We start from the raw sequence: 23,147 nt of genomic DNA on the forward strand, positions 1-23,147 counted from the left end.
CTGGATTTTACAGATCTGCCTAATAAAGTAGGAAGTGGTACACTTGAACATGTAAAGACAATTCTTTAGAGGAGACCCTGGAACACTGAAAAGATGGTGATTTAAGCTGCACTGTGCTTTTCTCACAACATAACACTGCATCTCTCTTAGATGAGGAGCTCATTCAGGTCCACGTTTGTCATGTCGAGCACTACTAACAATAGCTTTAAATGTTACAAATAAATGTTATGCTTATGTTATTGAAATATTTCTTTGGTTTAATCTGATTTTTCTACTTTTTGGGACTATTTTTAACCTTATTTAAAAATCCTACTAATAAGGAATACAATAAAAATGGATGGACTAACTTATGAAGCCCGAATATGTCTCAAACTAACCTCTGAGCTGCTCTATGACCGTGATTAAGATTATGCGCAGCTCTGCGGTCTACGGCAGTGGTGTTGCAGCCCCGAGCACTGCCCGTGGTGTCTGTTTTCATACACACGTATGTATCTAACGACGATCATGGTTTTATTTCGAAAAGCTGTCCCGGAAGTCTTAGGGATTGCGTTGCACTTTGCTCGCGGAAGAAAACGAGTCGAAAACGAAAGTTGGAAGTTGTATCGTTTAGCGTAATCTGCGCGGCAGGCCGGTCAGCTTCTTTTCGTGTTAAAGTAACTGTGTGCTGCAACATTTAGCCGCCTAAGCTCCGTGCCGTGCCGTGCCAGTCTGCTCCAACCAGAAACATGGACCCGGACACGGAGGTTGAAAGGTGGGTGTTATCATTATCTTCCCAGCTTGTGTGCGACTTCAGGAGAGAAGCAGTGTTTCCGACGGGACCTCGTAGTTTACTCTCCCTGTGCGCTACAGACCACTCAGCTCTGACTCAAGTGTTAACACGCATTTATTACTGTCAGGTATGCAGCGAGACCCCCCCGACACACCTCTTCCTGCGTGACCTTTTCCCTGTCACAGCAGAGACAAATGAAAAGAAAGAGCCCAGCTGTGTGGACACAGGGGGCAAGAGTTCAAGAAAGCGAGTGAAATCCGCGTTTACAGCGAGCGAGGAAAGTGAAGTAAACGTCACGTCACTGTGACTGGCTGATGTTTCACGTTTCAGCTGTTAACTTCAGGGAGGCAGGTGTGGGCCAACCGCCATCTTTGCTGAAAACCAGTCTATGAATTTCCAGTCAGACTTCTTTTTCCTGCGTGGCAGCCGGAGAGCTGTGAGTGCTCCAGAAACATGTTCATTGCTCCCTTTGTTGTACCTGGATGCACTGGGCCATCCTTTGCAAAGGAACACAACTGTATGCTGTGCAGCACCGAACTAACAAAGTAGTGCACATCATGTTTCATGTTTCAATGCCATAAGCTACACATACATTTAGAATTTGAAAAAGCTGTTAAAGCTACTCTGAACATCCCTCTGCTCTCATACTGTCTGCTGTTCTTTACCATCCTGTTGGCTTTAGTATTACAGCCTTTAGCACCATCAGGAATTAATTTGTTTAAGTTGGAGCCAGTTGGGATGTGATGGAGCGAGTTTAGCTTCGGTCACCGAAATCTGAAACACAGAGGAGGAAAACATAAAGTGGCTCACAAAGCGTCAGCGCTGACGAGGGAGCCAATAATGTAGTAACGAAACAATAACGAGTAAGTGCAGGCGCTTCTTTCCGAAAGCAACGTGGCAATTCAGAAAAAAAAGGTTTACCTTTACACCTCTCTGTCACAGCCAGACAACCAAAACTATATATGAGTGAATATCTGTGAGAAGAATGATGTTTAAGAAACAGTCAGGTGCACACTAAAACTTTATTTTCCTTCACCCAGCATTTTCCAGAGAGAGGATGAGATGGATGAGGAGGACGAGGAGAAGGAGAAGTGGAAAAGGCCACCGTCCAGCTACGGTTCAATGAAGAGCGAGAGTGACGACATGGAGAACAACGTGGAGGAGAAGCAGGAAGCTGCAGACGTGGTAGCAAAACTACCTGAACCGAGAGCTCCCACAGGGACAGGGTACTTGGTCCTGAGTGTTTTATCTGATTTGAAGTTTCAGTCTGTAGACTTCTGCTCTTTGCTGTGTGTTTTTGGGACAGTTAGCCTGCCACCCTTAGTTCCAGTTAATTGCCCGTATTAAAAATGAAGCCTGTCCACTGTCTGAGCTGCAGGAAAGTTTGCACAGTCAGCACGATGCACAAGACAGTGCAGCTAAACACAGCTGATCCTGCTGTTAGGATTAGGCTTCAACTTCACTGTCATGTTTAAATACAGGCTAACGAAGTACAGAGTTTTTAAAAAATGTCGCGGATTGGACCTGCGCTGTTTCTATGCAGGGGGCGCTGCCACAAGCCATTCTGGATTTGTTCTTCAATGCTCAGCAACACAGAAGTGACAATAATTCTTTTTCTGCTTTTGAAAGCAGAGCAGTCATTTTACAGCAGCTCATCTGGTACATTTGAATATCCTGTTAGAGTTACAGAGGATGGCAGGTGTGGATGATATGAGCTGCTGCAGCCTGTTACAGCTTGTTGTTCTTCGTACTGACCAGGATACAGATCAAGGATCGCTCCGAGTCTCCAGAAACCCTGTACACCATGACCACGCAGCAGACCAGAGCGCCCGGAGCTGTGGTCATTGATACCAGGTGGCACGCACACACACACACGTACACACACACACACACACGTACACACACACACGTACACACACACACGTACACACACACACACACACACACGTACACACACACGTACACACACACACACACACACACACACGTACGTACACACACACACACACGTACACACACACACACACGTACACACACACACACACGCGTACACACACACACGTACACACACACACGTACACACACACACGTACACGTACACACACACGTACACGTACACACACATACACGTACGCACACACATGCACACACACGTACGCGCACACACACACACACACACACACACACACGCACGCACGCACGCACGCACGCACGCACACACACACACACACACACACACACACACACTGTTTCAGTTTAACATGACGATGGACCCGGGCTGGTTTGTCTTCTGTATTTCAAATACATTAAACTTAAAAAACAAATGTTGTTGACAAACGTTATACAAATGACAACAGAGAGTCATTATTATTAGAAGAGCAGTGTTGGGTCAGGTAGGACGCGTGCTGTGTAACCGTGTTTGCAGCAGTCTCTGACTCTACCCTGTGCTTCTGGTTGTCTCCCAGCTCTGTTGATCTGGAAGACTTTTATAAAGATGAAGAGGATGAGGAAGAAGATGAGTATTTAATAACTAATTCTCCAGAACCGCCTGAGCCCATTGAACCAGATGATCCACTGCCTGACGAGAACAGCCAGCCCGGCAGGCTGCACCCAGAACAGGATCTGCCTCATGTCTTTAGGGTTGGTACAAAGCCTGTCTGTCTTTACTGAAGCTATCGCTTGGTGTCCACGCTAAAGACGTTTTCATTTAATAACACAGTGTAATCACCATTTTCTGTCCAAAGTGTTTGGAACTTGTTGCTGTCAGGAGGCTTTTCCTTCAGACGTTTGTCTGCATTTCCAGTGTGATGAAGATCAGTGCCACAATGACAAACAGCAGCTGTCATGTTTCCTCATGTTACAAAGACGTTTTACATCTTGGCTGTGATTGGTCACAGCTGCAGGTGTGTGTGACAGCTGTCCCACACACACTGGGGCTGACACAGAGTCAGAGAAAGCTACAGATGAATCTTCTCTGGATTAGTCAGAGGACTGCGGTGCCAGAAAACCCTGAAACACCCAATCAGTCCATTTGAGACTTTTCCACTTGTTCTGCTGTTACTTCATCTTTCTGCCCAAAACACGCCTGAGAGTGAAGTCCTGCAGAGCAGGCTCCCGCAGTGGGCGCACACATGAAACATTCAGGGTGGAACAAATCCCGATAGTCCATTTGGCAGTCGAGGGACAAATTTCAGAGCAACTTTGCTGTTTTGTTACAAGTTTTATTGATAAATCATGTCCATGGGTTTGAGTATGTGAGCATTCAGCAAGACAAGACATCGTCTTAAGTTGTGTTTTCATAAGGTGCTCTTTATTTGTAGAATATTCAGAGCATCCTGACCAAGCTGTCCTGGGAAGAAATGCTGAAATTCAAGTCGTGGTTTTATCAGTGGGAGGCTGACCTGAAGCTGAACCAAATGTACGATGGAGACATACTGGACTTTGTAGACCGGCTGTTGGAGGTCCTCGGTAAGGAAGCACAGCTGTGGCACCTACAGTGATGTGAAAAGTCTTTGCCTTCTTCCTGAGTTCCTATTATTTGGTGTGTTTGTCACACTTAAATGTTTCAACTCATCAAACAAGTTGAAATGTCAAACACAGACAACACAAGTAAACTAAAGCAGCAGTTTCTAAATGAAGGAGTTTATGGGGGAAAAATCCAAACCTGCGTGTGGAAAGGTGTTCCCCTGAGCCTAATCGCTGGCTGGGCCACGCTTAGGAGCAACAGCTGCCAACCAGTCTTTTACAACTGTGGGGGGATTTTGGTGTAAAAGTTTATTTCACAGCTGAAACAGTCGTTGCTGTGATGGACACTTGTGTCACACATTCTTATTGCTTTTATTTTGGATGCAAACTATGCTCTGCAGGACAAGATCGAGCTCTGACTCACACAATAACGAATCTGGAAAATATCAACAAGAAGCCAGAAGCAGAGGAGCTGTCAAACATGTGTAAGAGAGGTGAGCGGACAGTGCATGGGCTTTCAGGAGGTTTCAGCACCATCAGCAGAGTATGTTCATGTTTCTGTTTCAAGAAGGGTCAAAGTGCTCGGAGCGTTTTATGCCTCACGGCAAATGACATCCAATATCTGCGGGAACAGCTCTGGGAAGCCTCAATGGGATTACTTCAGAATCGCTGTGGTCGCTGTGTCAGAGATGAGACTGTTTAAGTCAGAGTGACAATATAATTGTTTTTGGCCATGGCTCAACAATTCATATACTAACAGGGTTACTCATGTGTAAAATGAAACGACATTTTATATTTTCATGCCTCGGCCATTACAAAGCATCTGCTGCTCCAATCATCACAAATAAGAAAGTTGCTGTAGCTCGATGTGCAACTCTGATGCTCCTGCTGTCTGCCGACACTCGAACATCTATTCTCTGACCTCTGTCCCAGGGGTGTCCAACCCCAGGCCTCGAGGGCCGGTGTGCTGCACGTTTTAGATGTGTCCTTGATCCAACACAGCTGATTTAAAGGCTAAATGACCTCCTCAACATGTCTTGAAGTTCTCCAGAGGCCTGGGAATGAACTAATTATGTGATTCAGGTGTGCTGACCCAGGGTCAGATCTAAAACCTGCAGGACGCTGGCCCTCGAGGCCTGGGGTGGGACACCCCTGCTCTGTCTGCAAGCTTCTTGACTTGTAGATTGTGTGACGTCCTGGATTTAACTGCTTACTTCCCCCTGTAGGTGATGTGTTGTTGAATGATGGCAATGATCTCATTTTAGCCCTCAGAATTTAGACAACACGTACCCGAAGGACTGAATGTTTCTTTCTTTCCTACATGTCATTTTCTCACTTTCCTCCATATCTTTTTCCAACACAGCATTGATGCGTTTCCGCTTGCAGCAGGCTTTATTCAGAAAACATCAAGTCATCAGGGAGGGAGTCATTCAAGCTGGGAGGCAGAACTTTCTAGACAAGGTCTTTGTGGAGCCGGAGATTTCCACCTCTGGTTGTGGAGGAATTTATCCCACCCACGATTTACGACCACCTGCGTCCCCTGTCCCGGTCCCCAGCCCTGACACCTTTGTTGGACTGAACAATTTGATCCGACTAAAGAAAGATGACGGTGCTCCGGTGAGGACGGTGGTGACCACAGGGCTTCCAGGAGTTGGCATGACTGTGTGTGTGGGAAAATTCTGCCTGGATTGGGCCGAACAGCGGGCCAATAAGGTGAGATGTTTACAAATCACAGCTTCAGTAAAGCCACAGCAGGGTGTGTTCTGGGCTGGTCCTGAGTGGGGAGGTCTGAGTTCTCTGAGCCTTTATGCTTTACATTCTGCGTATCCTGACCCAATGAGCGCCTCAGGCCAGTCCTGACCAGAAAAAGCGTTCGGGTTGGACCCTGCTGTGGATAAACACGTGGTTATACCATCACTCCAGCAGGAGCTCACTGTTTGAACTATTTTCCAGTCTCGTGCACTTGATACATGAAGCGTTAGCAGTTACTTCGAAAGAACACAGAAATCTCAGCAGCTTCACTCGGTCTGTTTCACTCTGATAACAGCTGTAGGGGGAATGATCTTTTTGTATATGTCATCCATCCATTCATCCTCCTTAATGCTGGGTTAGAGGCTGTAATTAGCTCGTTCCATAAAGGAAAGCCAGTGTGAGTTCTAGATGTGTTTGATATTTGGAATTACACAATATTTTGTCAACATTTCCCTTTTTATCATCTTATATACTGTGTGAAGCCTGAGCACTGCAGTAGCACACAGCGTAGTTGGTTTGAGTCGCCAGTATTTGGTTTTCCAGCTGCAGCAGAGACGAGCTGTGCTACTGTTCCTGTGTTTCGCTCATAACCAAAAGCTTTTCTGTTGTTCTTTCTATCCAGGATATCCAGTTTGTCATCAAACTTTCATTCAGATCTTTGTGGGTCCTGCGAAACAAACACCTCCCTCCTTCTCAGACGATGTCCATCATGGAAATCATTGAATATTTTTATTCTGACTGCAAAGATGTAAAGCCTTTCCTGGAGGAGGATGAATGTAAATTTCTCATCATAATGGACTCATTTGATCGTTACCAGAGTCCTTTGGACTGGGAGGTAAACCCATCCATTCACATACTTTGATGTCTGACTTATTAACATCATTGGCTCAAGTCACATAAAGGAAACAAACACACTTGGATATTTAAAGATTTGAGTGAAAACCCTTTTTATTCTGTGAGACTAACTTCCTGTTCTCAGACTAACTAAACAGAACAGCAGCGCCTCCTTCCAACCACACAACAAGCGGCACACTCATCAAACCATCTTTGTAGTGTAGTGTCAGTGTAACACATCTTCATCTCGTTCCCACAATGTCACCGGCATCATTCACAGCAGAGCTGTTCTGCTTCTAAAACAGCATCATGTTCCCCACAGAGGACGATGCTTGAGCAGTGGCATTGTGTGTGCTAGGAGCACATGGCGTTGTTTTTGCAATGATGTCCTGACATGACACAGCTATATTAACCTCCTGACCTGAGCTCTGTCACTGGGACCTGATGAATGTAAAAACTAAGAATTTTGTCATTTTTTTTTTTTTCTTACCTGATTTTTGTTTCTGAGAAAAATCAGATCCACACACGAGGACATTCGTTTTACATTTGGATAGAACAGTGGCAGCATAACGTCCCCGTAAGTGGATATCAGGCCCAACATTCAGTGTTGTGGTCTGGACAACCCAAAATTCAATGTGCAAGAAACCACACATTTCTAAAGGAAATGTGATGTCCACACATGTGGAGGTCAGGTCCTAGGAGGTTAAATGAAGATGGAGTAAAGTACTTGTGATGATCTTGTTTGTAACTGAGCAGGTTTAGCCTGCAGGAATAAACCTGGCTGCTAAGATAAGTGGCTGACTCAATCAGACGTATTTCTGTCTGTTTCCTTTTTCTGTCTCCAGAATGCTCCAGTCATACATGACAACGAAACTCCGGCACATCCTGACGTCCTGGTAGTAAACATCATCAGAGGTACTGTGCTCCGCGGCGCCCGCCTCTGGATCCTAGGCAGACGGGGGGCTGTCTCACAGATACCTTCCAAGTTCATCGATGCAGTCACAGAAATCCAGGGCTTCAAGTATGGCGGCTGATTCTGTCTGACATCTGTGTGTGCACGTGATTTAGTTTCAGTGCTGTGAGTTAATCCGTTTGCCCCCTTTGTCCGCAGCGATGACATGAAAGAGTCCTACCTGAAGAAACGCTGGCAGAGCGATACGGATCTGGGAGCGAAGATCTTGTCTCATTTTAAGCGCCTCCCCACACTTGTCATGGCCGCTCGCCACCCGTTTGTGTGCTGGATGGTGGCCACGGTGTTCGAGCGTTGCTACCGTTACCGGGGCTACGGGAAGGATCCTCCCAGACTGACGCCGTTCTACGTCAACATTTTGATGGTCCAGATGAATCGCAGGCTGCAGTTTTACTATGACAGGAGGGAAAATGAGCTGGTAACGTGTCTGTGTTTCATTTCCAAACAGCTTCCAGTCCTGCTGCAGACTACTGCTGCTCTAGTTTGGTAGCTTTAGGAGAAAAAGAGCGGCTTTGTCCACAGCGTGTATTACACGAGTTTCTGAAGTGATGTCACAGAGGATGCATCCATCTTTTATATACTGTCTTTGTTTTTAAACTGGTCAAGTTACAGCCTTAGTATGACTTTGATGCTGGGCTTGTTTCTGTGCAGCACATGGATGCAGACTGGCATTTGAAACTGTGCTGGGGTCATATACTGTCTATATTGTCGGTGACTGAGTGTTAATGTATGACTGTCGGGTGTACGCTGCAGTCCCAAAGCAGCAGAATGGATGACATCGCAGCTGCTGTGAAAAGAAGAGCTGTTGAAACAGAAAAGTCCAGATGTGGCCCAGCTTTAAAGGAGCAAAAAATCAAACACAGTCAAATCCCAGTTTATTTCCATTAAGACCAATGAACAGGCATTCGCCCTGGAACTGCAAAGCTTATGTTTGGTGTCAGAGCTTTGTTTTTATCTTCTTGTGCTCTTTGCACTCAGAAATGGTCCACTGATGATAAAAACCTGGTGGTACAGTTGGGAAGGATGGCCTTGAAAATGCTGGAGAAGGATACCAGCGTGTTCTATGAAGACGATTTGAGGGAGTACGGCCTGAAGTTGAACGAGGTGGCCGTGTTGTGCGGCATGTGCACTGCGCTCCCCGCCCCAGCTGCCAATGGGAGGACAGTGTACTCCTTTATCCACTTCACCTTCCAGGTAAACATGTTTGTGCTTATTCTTTTCAAACAGACCTGACATAAGCTCTCTTCACAGGTCCCTGTTGCTCGGACATCAACTTTCCCATAAGCTTTACAGTCTAAGGCTACGTTCACACTGCAGGCGAAAGCGCATCAAATCTGACTTTTCTGACCCTATGCGACCCATATCCCATCATGGTATGACAGTGTGAATGGCACAAATCCGATCTGGGTCACTTTCGTATGTGGTACTGAATCTGATACATATCTGATATTTTAGAAAGCGACTGCTGTTTGAATGGTCATGTTGCATTAAATCCGTCTTTTACGTCACTGACACAAGACAGACGCCAATTAACAGCGCCGGAGAAGACAAACGAGAAAGCATGGCGGCCATTGTTAAAGCACAGGCTCTCTGTTTTCTCAGTGTCCTTCTTTCTCTAATTAATTCGTCAAAATGATGTCGATTACAACTGTGCAGAAGTTGATAGACTGCTGCAACAACACCTACTCGCTCTGTAGCCGCCATTTTTACTTCCATAAACAGAGCGCGTTGTATGTGACATCTAAGGAGCTTGGAAAGAAAAGCGTCTGGACTTCTTTGAGTTGCTTGAAGACGTTTCACCTCTCATCCGAGAAGCTTCTTCAGTTCTAAGGGTCAATGGTGGGGAGTCCCAGATTTAAAGACAGGCCTGTTGCGTCTGTCTTTCTTATCCTCCCTCGCTGGTGTGGGACTCTGGGACTCTCTGGGACTCCCCACCATTGACCCTTAGAACTGAAGAAGCTTCTCGGATGAGAGGTGAAACGTCTTCAAGCAACTCAAAGAAGTCCAGACGCTTTTCTTTCCAAGCTCCTTAGACAACGATGACCTGGATGACTGAGAACCTTCACAGACATATTGTGTGTGACGTCTTCTTTTGCGCATGCGGGCTGCTTTGAGGGCCGTGAACCATTCACAGTAGAGCATGTTTGCTGTCACATTTTATTTGTAATGTGAACAACCAGACAGATTTGATCAAAAAATGGGAATTGAGCATTAACCTCTTAAGCCCCAACGCCCCCTGATACGGGGGCAAAAGGCAGGAGATCAGTTAGGCTTGGGGCTTAAGAGGTTAAGACCTGCAGTGTGAACGTAGCCTTAGACTCCATAAAGGTAGTGAAGCTAGCACAACTCAAGCTGCATTGCATCTTACACACTAACGCGCCTTCTAGTATATATCAAACATACACTTCACATGTAGGGGTCTGTTGAAGCTGCAGACTTTCCCATCTCTCCCTCTGTTTCAGCTACCCTAGAATCCGTGTGTAGATTTTTATTTTCTATTTAATTTCTATTTATATCATATTTGCAGGGAGTGGTTAGCAGAGCATTAGATCTGAACTTGGGGGTTAGCATCTTTCCCGAGGCATTTGGGATGCAGCCTGGAGCAGCCAGGGATCAACCCACCCACCACAGAAACAGTATTTGTATGTGATTTTTAAAAAAAGGGAGGAAAGAGTGTGAAATGAAATGGAACGTGTCCATATTTTATTTCTGGTCTTTAGTGGAGCAGTTTTGTATGATCTGGAGTTCGGAATAACAAGGACCGGACAGGGAATCCTTTCATAAATGAAACATTCCAACTTTTCTGATTGGCTGTTCTTCACAGACAGAAGGTTCGAACAGTATGTGAGCTTTGTACTGAGAGAACCATATCAAGGATGTCCACTTTCACTGACATCATGCAGATCCAAGAATAGCTTTTGACATCCAGGGATTAGTTGCACATATACTGGTCGAGCCTTTGGAACAGGACACAGAACATAAGGAAAAGCAGCAGGTCCACTTTGAGTACAGCGGGCCCTCGCTATAACGCGGTTCAGCTTTCACGGCCTCGCTGTTTCACTGATTTTTTTGTGCAATTTTGCATTTTTTAGTTTTTACAGCGCATTGTGTTCTGCGTCCTGATTGGCTGCGGGCCATTGTTAATCGATCTCGTGCCGTGTCTCCTGTACAGTACAGAATGTGGTCAGCTTGTCAAATTTATATAAATCTTTGATCGCTAGCAGTGTGACTCTGAAGTGGTAAATGGTAATGGTAAATGGACTGGTTCTTATATAGCGCTTTTCTACTCATCTGAGCACTCAAAGCGCTTTACACAACTTGTGCATTCACCCATTCAGACCCATTCGCACAAGCACATCTTTCTAAGTGCTTTCTAGATAACATTCACACACATTCATACTCCGATGGATGCATCGGAGAGCAATTTGGGGTTAGTATCTTGCCCAAGGATATTTGGCATGCAGACTAGGGGAAGCCAGGAATCGAACCACCAACCTTCCAATCAGTAGATGACCTGCTCTACCACCTGAGCTACAGCACCCCTAAGTGCTGCACTGTATGTTTGTAGGTTTGCTCCAACAAACACTGTCGATGAAACATTTTGCACCCTGAAAGGCAGCCGCGGGTGTGTTTGATTTCATTCTATAATACTGGACTTATTTTCCTACCAAGGTTTGAACTGTGAGTGTTTAAACAAGAGAGAAAAGTGTGAAAATGTTTGTGTCTGTCTGAGTGTGTAAAGTGTGTAGTGAGGGGTTTTACAGCCTTCAAACATCTATAATAATTGTAAAAAATAAAGCTGGCTACTTCATGGATTTCACCTATCGCGGGTTACTCTTAGAACGTAACTTCCGCGATAAACGAGGAGCCACTGTAATCAACTGTTTGTTTCTTGTGACATACACAAAAATGTGAAAAACTTGTATGTTGTAGAGATCACGCTTTAAGAAGCTCTATCTTCCTTCTTGCAGGAGTTCATGGCTGCTTTGTATGTCTTCGCAATGTTTCGCACAGAGGAGAAGAACGTCCTGGACTCTGGGATCTTGCACATGCCCAAGATCTTTGCATCCAAAGAACAAACCAGGTCCATCGCAGGCCTGATCCAGTGTGCGTTGGTGCGAACCTTTAACCACCCACTGGGTCACTTTGACATGTTCCTGCGCTTTCTGTGTGGCCTGCTTTCCCCAGACTGCCATGACAATCAGCTCTGCGGCTACCTCTTCCGCCAGAACGCCCCTAAGGTGGGAGGACTGGATCAAGCACGGCGGCTGCTGGAGCAGACCATACAGAAGGCTCCACCTGAAAGGGTGGATAACCTGAAGGAGTGCCTTAGAGAGATGACACAGAGCGATGAGTGATTCAACTCTGCATGGTTTCATGAAAACTTGACATAAATGTAATGAACATTAAAGTTTTTCTTGTTTGGAGTACAACATCAAAGATGATGATTATTTTACCGTTGTACCAGACAAAATCACGTTTTTATGCATTCCAGCAGAGGAGACTTGCAGTACTGCTTTATATTTATAGTCTTACACAGAGCACTAATAAAAATGTATTCACACAATGTCTTTACTTCATTTAGTCGCCATTTTTCAGCATCTGTTGTCTTTATATCCCTCCAGCTTAATGTAAGGGAGCCGATATTAATTTACAGACGAGTGAAATAGAAACTAAATGCGTGTCATACACTGAACAAACTTCCACGAAGAATGAAAGGTTGTTTCATTGTTTCAGTTTTATTAATAGAGCACCAGTTCACAGCAACAAAAAACACACAAGCTATGAGAGAGAAGACAAAAGTTTCTGACATGAAATTGCTTAGAAGGGCTCAGAGAAGAGCTCAAGAAGATGTGGAGGGTGAAGCTCCCGGTGGTTCCAGTGGTAATCGGAGTCCTCCGAGTCTCTGAAGAGCGCAGTCCTAGGAACAGCCAAGGTGCTGCGCAGGATCCTCAAGGCCTCTGGTAGGGGACCCAGGCTGGAAGGATGGATCGCTCGCAGGGGCGGGAGGGGAATGTCTATTGTGTTACACAGATTGCCGATGACAAAGGTCCTGTTGGACCCGCTCTGAGCGCTGATTACTCGTTTAAAAGCAAAGCACTTGTAACCGTGCTACAGAACAAGGCTAGGCCAGGTTAGCAGGATCAGCAGTGCTCTGTGGGTGTGCCAACCTAACGTCTCCAAATTCTGGAGAAGTTACGCCCACATGTGAGCTTTACTGCTGTGCCCGACTTTCCTTCGTCTCAGTTCACGCAGCACAGCCGTCGTCTTATTCCAAAGGTGAGTGACATTCAGCCCACTTTACCGTCAGCTTTGTTCATGCGCCGCTTTCATTTGTTTGTGGCAGCGTGGATTTACTTTTGAGAGAGAGACACAAAAAGCCGCCAGGTCGGTTCTCGGAACTATGTTTCTGCGGGAAAACTCATTTTAACGGGGCCCAAAGAAGTTAACGCTTTACAACATGTACGACTGTCTTAAACGTTGACTGATAAAGTTTGGCTTTGAAATGTAGCCTGTTGGTTTCCCTGCTGGAGCGCAGGGTGGAGCATGTCTGAGTCTGTCTGTCTGCAGATGTCTCTGAGTGAGAAAAGCGACGAGGAGCTCGGCAGCTTGCTCTCTCAGTATGGCATCAAACACGGACCCATCGTGGGTAAGTACACACACAGGGATCGCAGCTTTGCGCCGTGAAGTGTTTTCCACACACGCAGATTATCCACGTGAGCGCTGTTCTGCATCTGAAACATGAGGAAAATGTTGCGGGAAACTTCCTTCATACTGGAAGTTTATAACGCGAGGCTACCGCTACGTCAGGTCTGGCTTGGTATATGTGGACAGTATGTGGAAACTGCTTACACTACATCATAAAAATGGATCCACGTGACATTAAAATCATTCATTACAAAGGGTCATGTGAACCAAAAAACTGCTTTTAATTCATTGAGCATTTATTTAAATAAGTGTCTGTACTTTGTTCACATACTGAAGAAGTGTTTTTGTGTGAACACAGACTCCACTCGGCATCTGTATGAGAGGAAGCTTGAAAAGGCGATGGAGCAGGCTTCAGTGAAGACATCCTCTGATAAGACCTACTACAGAGAGGAAGGTAGGAAGCAGCCTGAGGTAGAAGCCATCAGTGTTTCAGTCAGAGTGAAGAATACTAAGGATCGGGCTCATTTAGCTCCGATCGTAAACACACAAACGGTGATTGGGTAAAGTCAGGAGACTGTGGTATTTGGTGGTGAACTGTAACTCTCTTCCCTTCATAGTTGTGAATTTGAAGTTTGAATCAGTTAGTGTTATGGAAACAGCAGCAGTGATGATAACTGGTCTGTATGAAGAGGTCAGCCCCAGCAGCTCGCTCTCAGGCTCACTCTGCTTCTCCTGTTTCTGTCCTCTGATCAGATTTGGAGGTGTAACTTTGAGGTAATAGTTGCATGATTTGTGTTTCGTATTGTTTTTTACAGAGGAGGAAGTTACCTACATCACATACCAGAGTGCAGTGAGTCCTGATTGTCTGCCTACCCCTTTGTTTTTGTGCCAGCTCCTCTACTCTGGAAAAAGACAATAATCTTACAATTACTCCTGCTTTCATTTTGACAGGCTACACGTAAGCGCTCTGCCAACACGTGAGTACTGCTATAACCCACACAGAACATCGCAAGGCACATTAAAGACACTGATGCAACACGACATCCTGATTAACCTGTTAGCAGAAAAAGAGCAGCAACCTGTTCTGTCGAGATCTGTGAAGCTGAGGTGTTGAGGGTTTATTTAGATCATCACCTGCAAAGTATGTTTACCTTGATTATAATGTGACTCTTTAATGATCTCATGGAGGCCTGTCTTCATTGTCCCCACAAACAACACTAGTGACACTATTTCAGCAGCAAACGCACGGCTGAGGAGAGGTTAGAGCCACGGTGTCCAGCACCTGGCCTCGAGGGTCAGGGTCCTGCAGGTTTTAGATGTGTCCTTGATCCATCACTGCTGATTGAAATGGCTAAATGACCTCCTCAACATGTCCTGAGGTTCTCCAGAGGCCTGGTAATGAACTAATCAGGTGTGCTGACCCAGGGTGAGATCTAAAACCTGCAGGACACCGGCCCTCCAGGCCTGGAGTTGGACACCCCTGTGTTAGAGCATCTGGATGAGGCTCTAATTTAAGATCCTCTCGTGCTCTGAGACAATAATGGATCGATGAAGCCACTCCACTGACATGTGCATTTCAAACATGGTGCATGCGTGTGCATGCACAAATGTGGACATGAAACTATAGTGAAGCAGATTAAACAGAACATGAATCTCATAAAAGTGATAGTGTGGGTTTGTGGCATTCATGGGTAAACAACATTCACCTTGACTGGCGAGATACTGGTGGTTCTCGATGCACCACTCTCTTTACTAACCATTTAGAAACACCAGTTGCAACCTGCCAACAACCACCAGACTGGTTTACAAACAACTAATACCCAGTTAGCAAACATCGTTCCATTCAGTGTTAACTGTAAAAAGAAGTTAAATGTTGTTTACTTAACTGACATTCACACGGTTAAATAATATTGATTACTGTAGTATTACCAAGTAATGGGGCAGCACTAGCAGTGTGAGGAACATTAGCAGTGCTGCTTTGCTAGCCCTGCAGGCTAATGTGCACGCCTTTATGCACCGCTCCGGTTGGATAGTTTTAAAGCTGATTATATTGCACCGCCCACATACAACACTGTGCTTTTATTTCCTCTATGAAATTCTCCCAAGCTGCACTGGTATTATCACACGTCATCTGTGTTATGGTCTACACTACCATGGAAGTAAAACTGAAAGGGCAGATTGTTGTTGTTTACCCAGATGTCAGTCAGTCTAAACCTGCAGGTAAGAACTCTGCAGAGTCACATTTCTTAGTACAGTATTGTGATTTACACTGTAAGATGATAGGTTGGATTTTCTAGTATATACACTAACGTTATATTAATCTGTGCAACTTTTTCCTTTATTTCTTGTTGTGTGTACACCAACCAATCGTGTGCTTTGTAACTCACTACACACACGCTATTCAGCCAATCAAATCATTTACATGTGAAAATGGGAGAACTCCAGGAGGTGACGAGGGAAGCAGAGAGATGGTTTACATGTGAAACTCAAACTGCAGCATTTCATTATTTTAGCTTGCTGACGCAGATGCCAGGGTACTTACTGCCATTTGTTCCACATGAGGGACTTTACCACGTTCTTGACCTTTGTTTGAGGATATTTTGTTTAATTGGACTTGATAACATTTTAATACCCAGCCATCCTTAAACCAAAAAGTGCATGCAGCTAACTACCAGTGCAAATCTGTTATGTGTGTTAATAAAATCCACTGTTCTTGTCAGCTCAGAGTCATAATGGTGATGACATGTTGAGGGTAAAGCCAGGGGTAACTTTCCCTAAAATGCATCATAAATGTAGTGCAGTGAAACAAACCCAGTGCTGGCTTGAACATTAAGTATTGAACTGCGTGTTTCCTGCACACAGGGTGAAGCGAAGCACTGAGCAACATGGAGTGGAGGGACCAGACGCTGACACAGAGTGAATCCTGCAGTATGAAGCAGTCACATGTTTGAGCTCGTGAGTTTATAGCCAGGTCTAACCCACCTCTTCTCCTTTGTGTCTCAGGGCTGCCGTGCAGGTCACCTACAGCTCCACCAATCACACGTCTGAACGATCAGGGGAGCCCACTGGAGACAAGTCCACAGGAACCCTGTGGAAGATGATTCTGGTGCTCCTGCCTTTAGCTGTGTTATCAGCTGTGTGCTACTACGCCTACGCCTACATCGTGTGATGAACAGTGGAAGTTGTTCATTCGGGAATCATCTTCCTTTGGATGGAAGGCTTGTTCCATCGATGTCACATCGAGACTCTATTTTTGAGCTTCACCACTTTTTACTTGGACTCTGCTACAGTAGCTTCAGATTCTGTTGTCCAACTTTAAAGCCAAAGCTTCTAGTGACCAGCCAGTTTTGATTTTGTACACTGTATACTGTCGATTATGTTATTGTTAATACAAAAAAAAAGTGGGACTGTCAGGTAATATCTGTGCTGACCTTGCAGTTGCAGTTATTGTTCCTCTGCTGGAGTCATTTTACTGTTAAAAATAATACTTATTTATCTGTTACTGCCCTTTGGTGCAGCTCCCCAGTTCATCTTCTGTCTGAAACATCTGTTTTAGCTCCTCTAACATTAAAGCCATCCATTTATCTTTTTTTCTTATCTAATTCAGGGTCAAATGTAATTGTTGAATTACAGTTTTAAGCAGTGTCCTTTTTTATTATTTTCTATTTACCCGAGTTTTGAGATGTACTTAATCATGTAGCACCAGAGAAAGAAAACCGAAGAAGATTCAAAACACTGGACTCACACTGACTCGTTCTGTCCACAGTGAAAGTACACAAGTTGATTACAGCGCTGTGTAACAAGTTTACACCTGCCTCTGTCCAGTTTATCCAAACCTGCATCATAGGATTTAAAATCTTACTTTGTCCTTTAATGACTCAAAAGAATGAAATGCTGTCTTCCTGCTGTTCTGTAAAGTATCACTCCTAAACAGTGTGCGTCAGTGTAACTGTGTAATAATAATAATACAGTTTCTTAGTCACTGTAAAGCAGAAAGAATTACTCTTAATAAAATGTCACTGACAAGAAATGTAACGAGGCAAATTATTAAAGGTATTTTTTGTAAAAATAAAAAAAAACAGAAAATGTAATGAAAACATTTTACGAGAAACCGTATGTCTGCATATCTGACATCATTTTTGTTGCTATGTTGAAAGACCTTAGTGATCTAATGTTTCCATGTTCTTCTGGCTAGAAACAGCAACAGGCTAAGAATGACAGTAACGTGGATTCTGTGTTATGGTCAATGAGCTGGACTGTTACTGGAATGTCTCAGCAGATGGGATGCTGCGCTAACACACTGACCACAATTCAATTCAATTTTATTTAAATAGTGCCAGATCACAACAAAAGTCGCCTCAAGGCGCTTCATAGATACAGAGAAAAACCCAACAATCATATGACCCCCTATGAGCAAGCACTTTGGCAACAGTGGGAAGGAAAAACTCCCTTTTAACAGGAAGAAACCTCCGGCAGAACCAGGCTCAAGGAGGGGCGGCCATCTGCTGCGACCGGTTGGGGTGAGAGAAGGAAGACAGGATAAAAGACATGCTGTGGAAGAGAGACAGAGATTAATATCAGGTATGATTCAATGCAGAGAGGTCTATTAATACATAGTGAGTGAGAAAGGTGACTGGAAAGGAAAAACTCAATGCATCATGGGAATCCCCTGGCAGCCTACGTCTATTGCAGCATAACTAAGGGAGGATTCAGGGTCACCTGGTCCAGCCCTAACTATATGCTTTAGCAAAAAGGAAAGTTTTAAGCCTAATCTTAAAAGTAGAGATAGTGTCTGTCTCCCGAATCAATTCAATTTTATTTATTTATTTATATAGCGCCAAATCACTGAATCCAAACTGGAAGCTGGTTCCACAGAAGAGGGGCCTGAAAACTGAAGGCTCTCCCTCCCATTCTACTTTTAAATACTCTAGGAACAACAAGTAGGCCTGCAGAGCGGGAGCGAAGTGCTCTAATAGGGTGATATGGTACTACAAGGTCATTAAGATAAGATGGGGCCTGATTATTTAAGACCTTGTATGTGAGGAGCAGGATTTTGAATTCAATTCTGGATTTAACAGGAAGCCAATGAAGGGAAGCCAAAACAGGAGAAATCTGCTCTTTCTTTCTAGTCCCTGTCAGTACTCTTGCTGCAGCATTTTGGATTAACTGAAGGCTTTTCAGGGAGTTTTAGGACATCCTGATAATAATGAATTGCAGTAGTCCAGCCTGGAAGTAATAAATGCATGAACTAGCTTTTCAGCGTCACTCTGAGACAGGATATTTCTAATTTTAGAGATGTTGCCCAAATGGAAGAACGCAGTACCACGATGTGGTTAAAGTACTGTGTGCCAGCACACCCTGCTTGGGCCCTTCTGGATCTGAAAAATGAAGCCAAATGAAGAAATACCAAAAAACTGCAGGACCTCTAAGTGCTGCTCGAGGCCGCGTGTAAAACGTCCAGCTGTATAGCATAAAAAGCATGTTTGCAAACCATTACGAACCATTTTGGCCTGTATTAATAGTTTTGATCTTTATTTAAAAAGAGAGAGAGTAGGGTCATTTCTTTTAACCTTTCCTCCACCTGATTAATTGAATTAGGGTACGGCTGCTGTGATAGGTGTCCCAGCCTTCTCACTGTGTGCACACTGCTGGGGCCTGGTGGACTATTTTTAATGAACTGTACCCATAAAACTATGGTCTGCTGTATGGTACAGACCACTGGGGAGTAAAAAGCTCACCAACACTCATGGTATTAGTCCAGGGGTCTCCCACTCCAGTCCTCGAGGGCCGGTGTTCTGCAGGTTTTAGATCTCACCCTTGGTCACCACACCTGAATCCAATGATTGTTTCATTCCCAGGCCTCCGGAGAACTTCAGGACATGCTGAGGAGGTCATTTAGCCTTTAAATCAGCTGTGTTGGATCAAGGACACATCTAAAACCTGCAGGACACCGGTCCTCGAGGCCTGGAGTTCCCCACCTCTGATATACAGCGTTCTGCTCTACAAGCTACCTCAGGCTCACCTCAGCCTTCTATCCACCGCCTCTGAAAGAGGGCACCATTGAGCAAGTAAACTTCTACAGATGCATAAATAATAAATACATTGCATCATTTCAGTGCATTAATGAGCCGCTCACGTCCAACCGTTCAAACAAATCACAGAGCCGTATTTAATGCTATGTGAGCACAACTATGACTTTATTTAGTTAATATTGTATTTAATGTTTACATCCAATGAAGAATACACATGACGAGCAAGTTGTTTCTCTGTCAGAACACCCGCCATTATCCAAACTGACCTCGAGTTCTTCTTCGTGGGTTTTATTGGCGGTTGTCAAACAGCGACCGTGTGCATTACCGCCATCCTTCGGCGTGACGTGAGGACCAGAGGAAAGCCACTCAGGAATGTCGGCTGATGTTTACACGGGCTGCTGTTCCTGACAGTCCTCAAGGGATTTATGTCTCTTACCAAAGTCAAACTAGACATCTTTTCTTTGATATTTTATCCTATAATCAATACGCCGTGAATCCAGCTGTCCTCAGAGAAAGAAAACAAAAATCAAAGGCTATCAGATTTCTTTTAGTCAAGTCATATCATGAAAGCAACAATAGCCTGAAATGTCCAAATGAATGTGATGCAAGAAAAAAGTGCAGTGTCTAAAAGTAAACAGCGTGAATTTATAGAGTACGTAAATAAACTGTGATCATCACCATAGCCAAAGAAAGCTCGTTTATGACCAGCATCATGTAAATAAACGCTCTGTAGAACCATCGCTCTATCCTCCAATCCAGCAGGTGGCGTCAGCGTGCCCGCAGGGTGAATGTCAGCCGTAAACGAAGCCGAAGAAAACGTCAGCGTCATTTCCTGGATGCTGTGCGACAAGCAACGGTAAAACTCGAAGCTCTGAACGCAGTCCTCTGTCATATAAATCTGCGAGTGGACTCTGCGTGAGGCGAGCGGCTTTTCCCGGCGAGTGAGAGATTGAGCGTGAGGTCCGGAGCGCGCACAATGAAGAAAAAGGGCTCTGAGAAAAAACGCCATGTGGTAGCCTGGCTTAACAAAGCGGAGTGGGATCAGGTTCGGGACTACCTTTACTCGATGGACTCCTCTCTGCAGAGGTTTGCGTTAGAGAGGATATCGGCTTGGAGGGCGAGGTGCGCTAATAGTTTTCCCGTGGCCGTGGACTGCACAGCGGACCTCGTGCGCTGCCAGGTGCGGGACCGGTCCGGACAGCTTTCCGGAGATGACTTGATCCTGATGTACGGGACGGCCCTGGTAAGATTTGTTAATCTCATCACGGAGCGCCAGCAGGGGAGAACGGCCCGGCCGCTGAGGCGACTGGCTGGAAACTTGAACATCCCCGAGTGGGTGGTGGATCTGAGGCACGAAATCACACATCGGACGCTTCCTTCTTTGAAATGGTGCCGAAAGGGATGTAAGGTGGTCCTGGAGTGGCTCCAGCAGGAGTTTTGGTCCAGACAGCTGGGAGGAGCCCCTGATGAGCGCTGGGACTTGCAGTCGGATGGCGAGGATGAGGAATCTGACGTCAAGCGCCAGGATGATGAGCTCGTTGCCAGGCAGAAAGAAGTGGAAGCCTACAGAAAAGCTCGGGAGCTGCTGATCTCTTATGAGAAGGACCAGTACCAAGCTTTTGATGATGGGTCTCCTGAAGACAAGGAGAAGAGCTTGTGGCAGGCCCCCTTAGCAGACATGAGTTGGTTGCTGGGTGAGATCAAGCAGTTTGCACTGGAGTCCAGTGAGCTGTTGATTGATGTGCTGCTGGAAGACGGTTTTCTTGTTCCTACCACGGAGCAGCTGGAAACATTAGGCTGTGCAACCTCTGACAGTGCCAGTCCCACTGAGCCTAGAGTCCCACAAACCTTCCTGCGCTTTTGGCTGCCCCTGCTAAAGATGCTTAACTCTCCATCTTTCATTCACCTCTTCCTTGAGAAGCTCTTTGTGGAACTGAAGCTGCTCAGCAAAGAGCCCAACGGTCACAGGTGTTTCTATATTTCTGCATGGATTTCAGAAGTCCTCCTCTGCAACAACAACAAATTTGAATATCATTTTGAGACAAAGTTGCAGAAGAAAGCCAGAACGAAGGACAGGATTTTCATCAACCACATCCAGCTGAGGTCGCAGCAGCTTCTGTCTGCATGTCTGGATGCCCCCTGCATCAGCACACCTCACCTGATCCAGCTAGTCCTGGATGACATGGAGCATCCCCCCCCTCAGGAAACCAGAGAGAAGCTGTTCCAGCTCTGCTCCATCTACACACAGACAGAGCGCTCAGAGGCCAGCACACCTCTGCAGCAGCAGCAGCCCATATATACTGTGAGGATGCTGCTGGACCAGATGCAACACTCCCGGCAGGACGCCCGTCCCTTGCATTCCTCACCGATGGACTCGGAGAGAAGTGAGGAGCGCAAATGGGCAGACGTGCAGGCTGAAAGAGCACTTGCCCTCAGAGGTTCTCCGTGGCAGGTGTGCACTGATAATGTCACGTGGAAGAACTATGCCCTTGGTAAAGTTCCTGGACAGTCGGACGACCCGTCGTGCCTCATGGTGGACAATTATTCGATAATGACTGTGTTTGACCAGCCAGTGGAGCTGGAGAGCAGCGCGACACGTAGCAGCATCCCCGGGGCCTCGGCTCCAGCCCGGCCAGCTGAGGGCCTCCTCTGGAGCAACAGCGAGCTCAACAAACTGAAATGTGGACTGAAGCTTTTTTAAGTCTTATTCCAGACTTTGCTGACTCTTGTTGTGCTAGAAGCAGTTTTGAAGCAAAAATACAATGTTCAGAAGACAAAATGTTGTGGGAGGTTTAACCATGAGCACAGTGCAGGTTCAGCAGTTTTTGATATGAAGAGTCTGTTTATTGTGATTGTTTCTGTCCAGTCGAGCTCGTTAACTAAACATGTTGGCAGAAGCAGAAATAAAACGTTCAGAAGACAAAATGTTTTGATTTAACAAAAGGAGATGTTTGATTCCTCTGTGTCTTCAAATAAACCATGCTCTTTGCAAGTGTGTGACATTTAATAGACCAAACAATACATCTGAATCCTGAAAACTGATCATCTGATGAACTGACACTGAAAATATGTCGTAATTGTGGTCATTTGGGCCAGGTGGAAGCCTTTATGTTCTTTGTGTATGTTGTTAGTAGGTGGCAGAGAAAAACGTTTAACACATTCTCTGCATGCTGGAAAATGAAATAAAGAGTTTATTAATCCCTGCGGAAATTCTGTGGTTACAGTCGCTCCGAGTCAATAAGAGCAGTAACATTGAACAAAATTAAATAACACAATACATTACACAGTTAGAAAATATAAGGTGTAGCTGTAATATATATAAATAGCTCCATTATAAATGTCCAAAATATTGCAGAGGAGAAATATGTCATTGACATTTTAGGCTAAACTGTGTGTGTTGTGCATTAGATGGAGGAGCTGTGCAGGGAGGTATCCACAGCCAGGAATGATTTCCTGTGTCACTTACTGGTGCATTCTGGGTAATCTCAGTCTCACAAACCGTCCCACTCCACAGCTTCTCACTTCCGGCCTTCATAGTATTCATACAGGTACTGTATAGTTTGGTCAGTTCAAATCAGATTTAGCGCTGACTGTGCTGTGAGCACAGTGCAGGTTGAGCTTCTGATATGAAGAGTCTGTTTATTTTGTTTCCATACAGCTGATCAGAGTTAGTTTA

At 45.2% G+C, this 23,147-nt stretch overlaps 3 protein-coding genes across 4 annotated transcripts; all 3 read left to right on the forward strand.

Moving 5' to 3' along the window:
• Positions 1-545: 545 nt before the first annotated feature.
• nlrc3l (NLR family, CARD domain containing 3-like) lies at positions 546-12,350 on the forward strand. The gene is made up of 12 exons (XM_087834206.1): positions 546-751; positions 1,810-1,995; positions 2,528-2,623; positions 3,235-3,409; positions 4,090-4,237; positions 4,636-4,728; positions 5,598-5,947; positions 6,609-6,821; positions 7,666-7,841; positions 7,932-8,208; positions 8,769-8,984; positions 11,762-12,350. The coding sequence occupies exons 1-12, from the start codon at positions 726-728 to the stop codon at positions 12,146-12,148; spliced, it is 2,343 nt and encodes a 780-aa protein (XP_087690332.1). The 5' UTR covers positions 546-725; the 3' UTR covers positions 12,149-12,350.
• Positions 12,351-12,733: 383 nt separating this feature from the next.
• On the forward strand, positions 12,734-17,550 carry LOC102790834 (uncharacterized). Of its 2 annotated transcripts, none has more exons than XM_087834199.1 (7): positions 12,734-13,070; positions 13,330-13,440; positions 13,798-13,893; positions 14,255-14,289; positions 14,391-14,416; positions 16,302-16,355; positions 16,443-17,550. In XM_087834199.1, exons 2-7 carry the CDS (start codon positions 13,338-13,340, stop codon positions 16,606-16,608), a joined length of 480 nt encoding a protein of 159 aa, XP_087690325.1. In that variant the 5' UTR covers positions 12,734-13,070; positions 13,330-13,337; the 3' UTR covers positions 16,609-17,550. The 2 variants fall into 2 exon arrangements, with proteins under 2 accessions (XP_087690325.1, XP_087690326.1); XM_087834200.1 differs by having other exon boundaries at positions 12,738-13,070; positions 13,362-13,440.
• A 2,719-nt stretch (positions 17,551-20,269) lies between these two features.
• Positions 20,270-22,681, forward strand: las1l (LAS1 like ribosome biogenesis factor). Its single transcript, XM_087833700.1, has one exon. It carries the CDS (start codon positions 20,448-20,450, stop codon positions 22,170-22,172), a length of 1,725 nt encoding a protein of 574 aa, XP_087689826.1. The 5' UTR covers positions 20,270-20,447; the 3' UTR covers positions 22,173-22,681.
• Positions 22,682-23,147: the final 466 nt, after the last annotated feature.

This window comes from Neolamprologus brichardi, chromosome 20, assembly GCF_056152115.1.
Source record: "Neolamprologus brichardi isolate AB-2024 chromosome 20, ASM5615211v1, whole genome shotgun sequence".
NCBI classification, from domain to species: Eukaryota; Metazoa; Chordata; class Actinopteri; order Cichliformes; family Cichlidae; genus Neolamprologus; species Neolamprologus brichardi.

What these genes read in the sequence shown, in the direction of transcription:
- LOC102790834 (XM_087834199.1), top strand. Translation starts at nt 13,338, where the DNA reads ATGTCTGAGTCTGTCTGTCTGCAGATGTCTCTGAGTGAGAAAAGCGAC. An exon ending in GACCTACTACAGAGAGGAAG is followed by an intron (nt 13,894 to 14,254) that starts GTAGGAAGCAGC and finishes TGTTTTTTACAG; the next exon opens with AGGAGGAAGTTACCTACATC. An exon ending in GGACCAGACGCTGACACAGA is followed by an intron (nt 16,356 to 16,442) that starts GTGAATCCTGCA and finishes TTTGTGTCTCAG; the next exon opens with GGCTGCCGTGCAGGTCACCT.
- las1l (XM_087833700.1), top strand. Translation starts at nt 20,448, where the DNA reads ATGAAGAAAAAGGGCTCTGAGAAAAAACGCCATGTGGTAGCCTGGCTT.
- nlrc3l (XM_087834206.1), top strand. Translation starts at nt 726, where the DNA reads ATGGACCCGGACACGGAGGTTGAAAG. An exon ending in GCTGTGGTCATTGATACCAG is followed by an intron (nt 2,624 to 3,234) that starts GTGGCACGCACA and finishes GTTGTCTCCCAG; the next exon opens with CTCTGTTGATCTGGAAGACT. An exon ending in ATCTGCCTCATGTCTTTAGG is followed by an intron (nt 3,410 to 4,089) that starts GTTGGTACAAAG and finishes CTTTATTTGTAG; the next exon opens with AATATTCAGAGCATCCTGAC.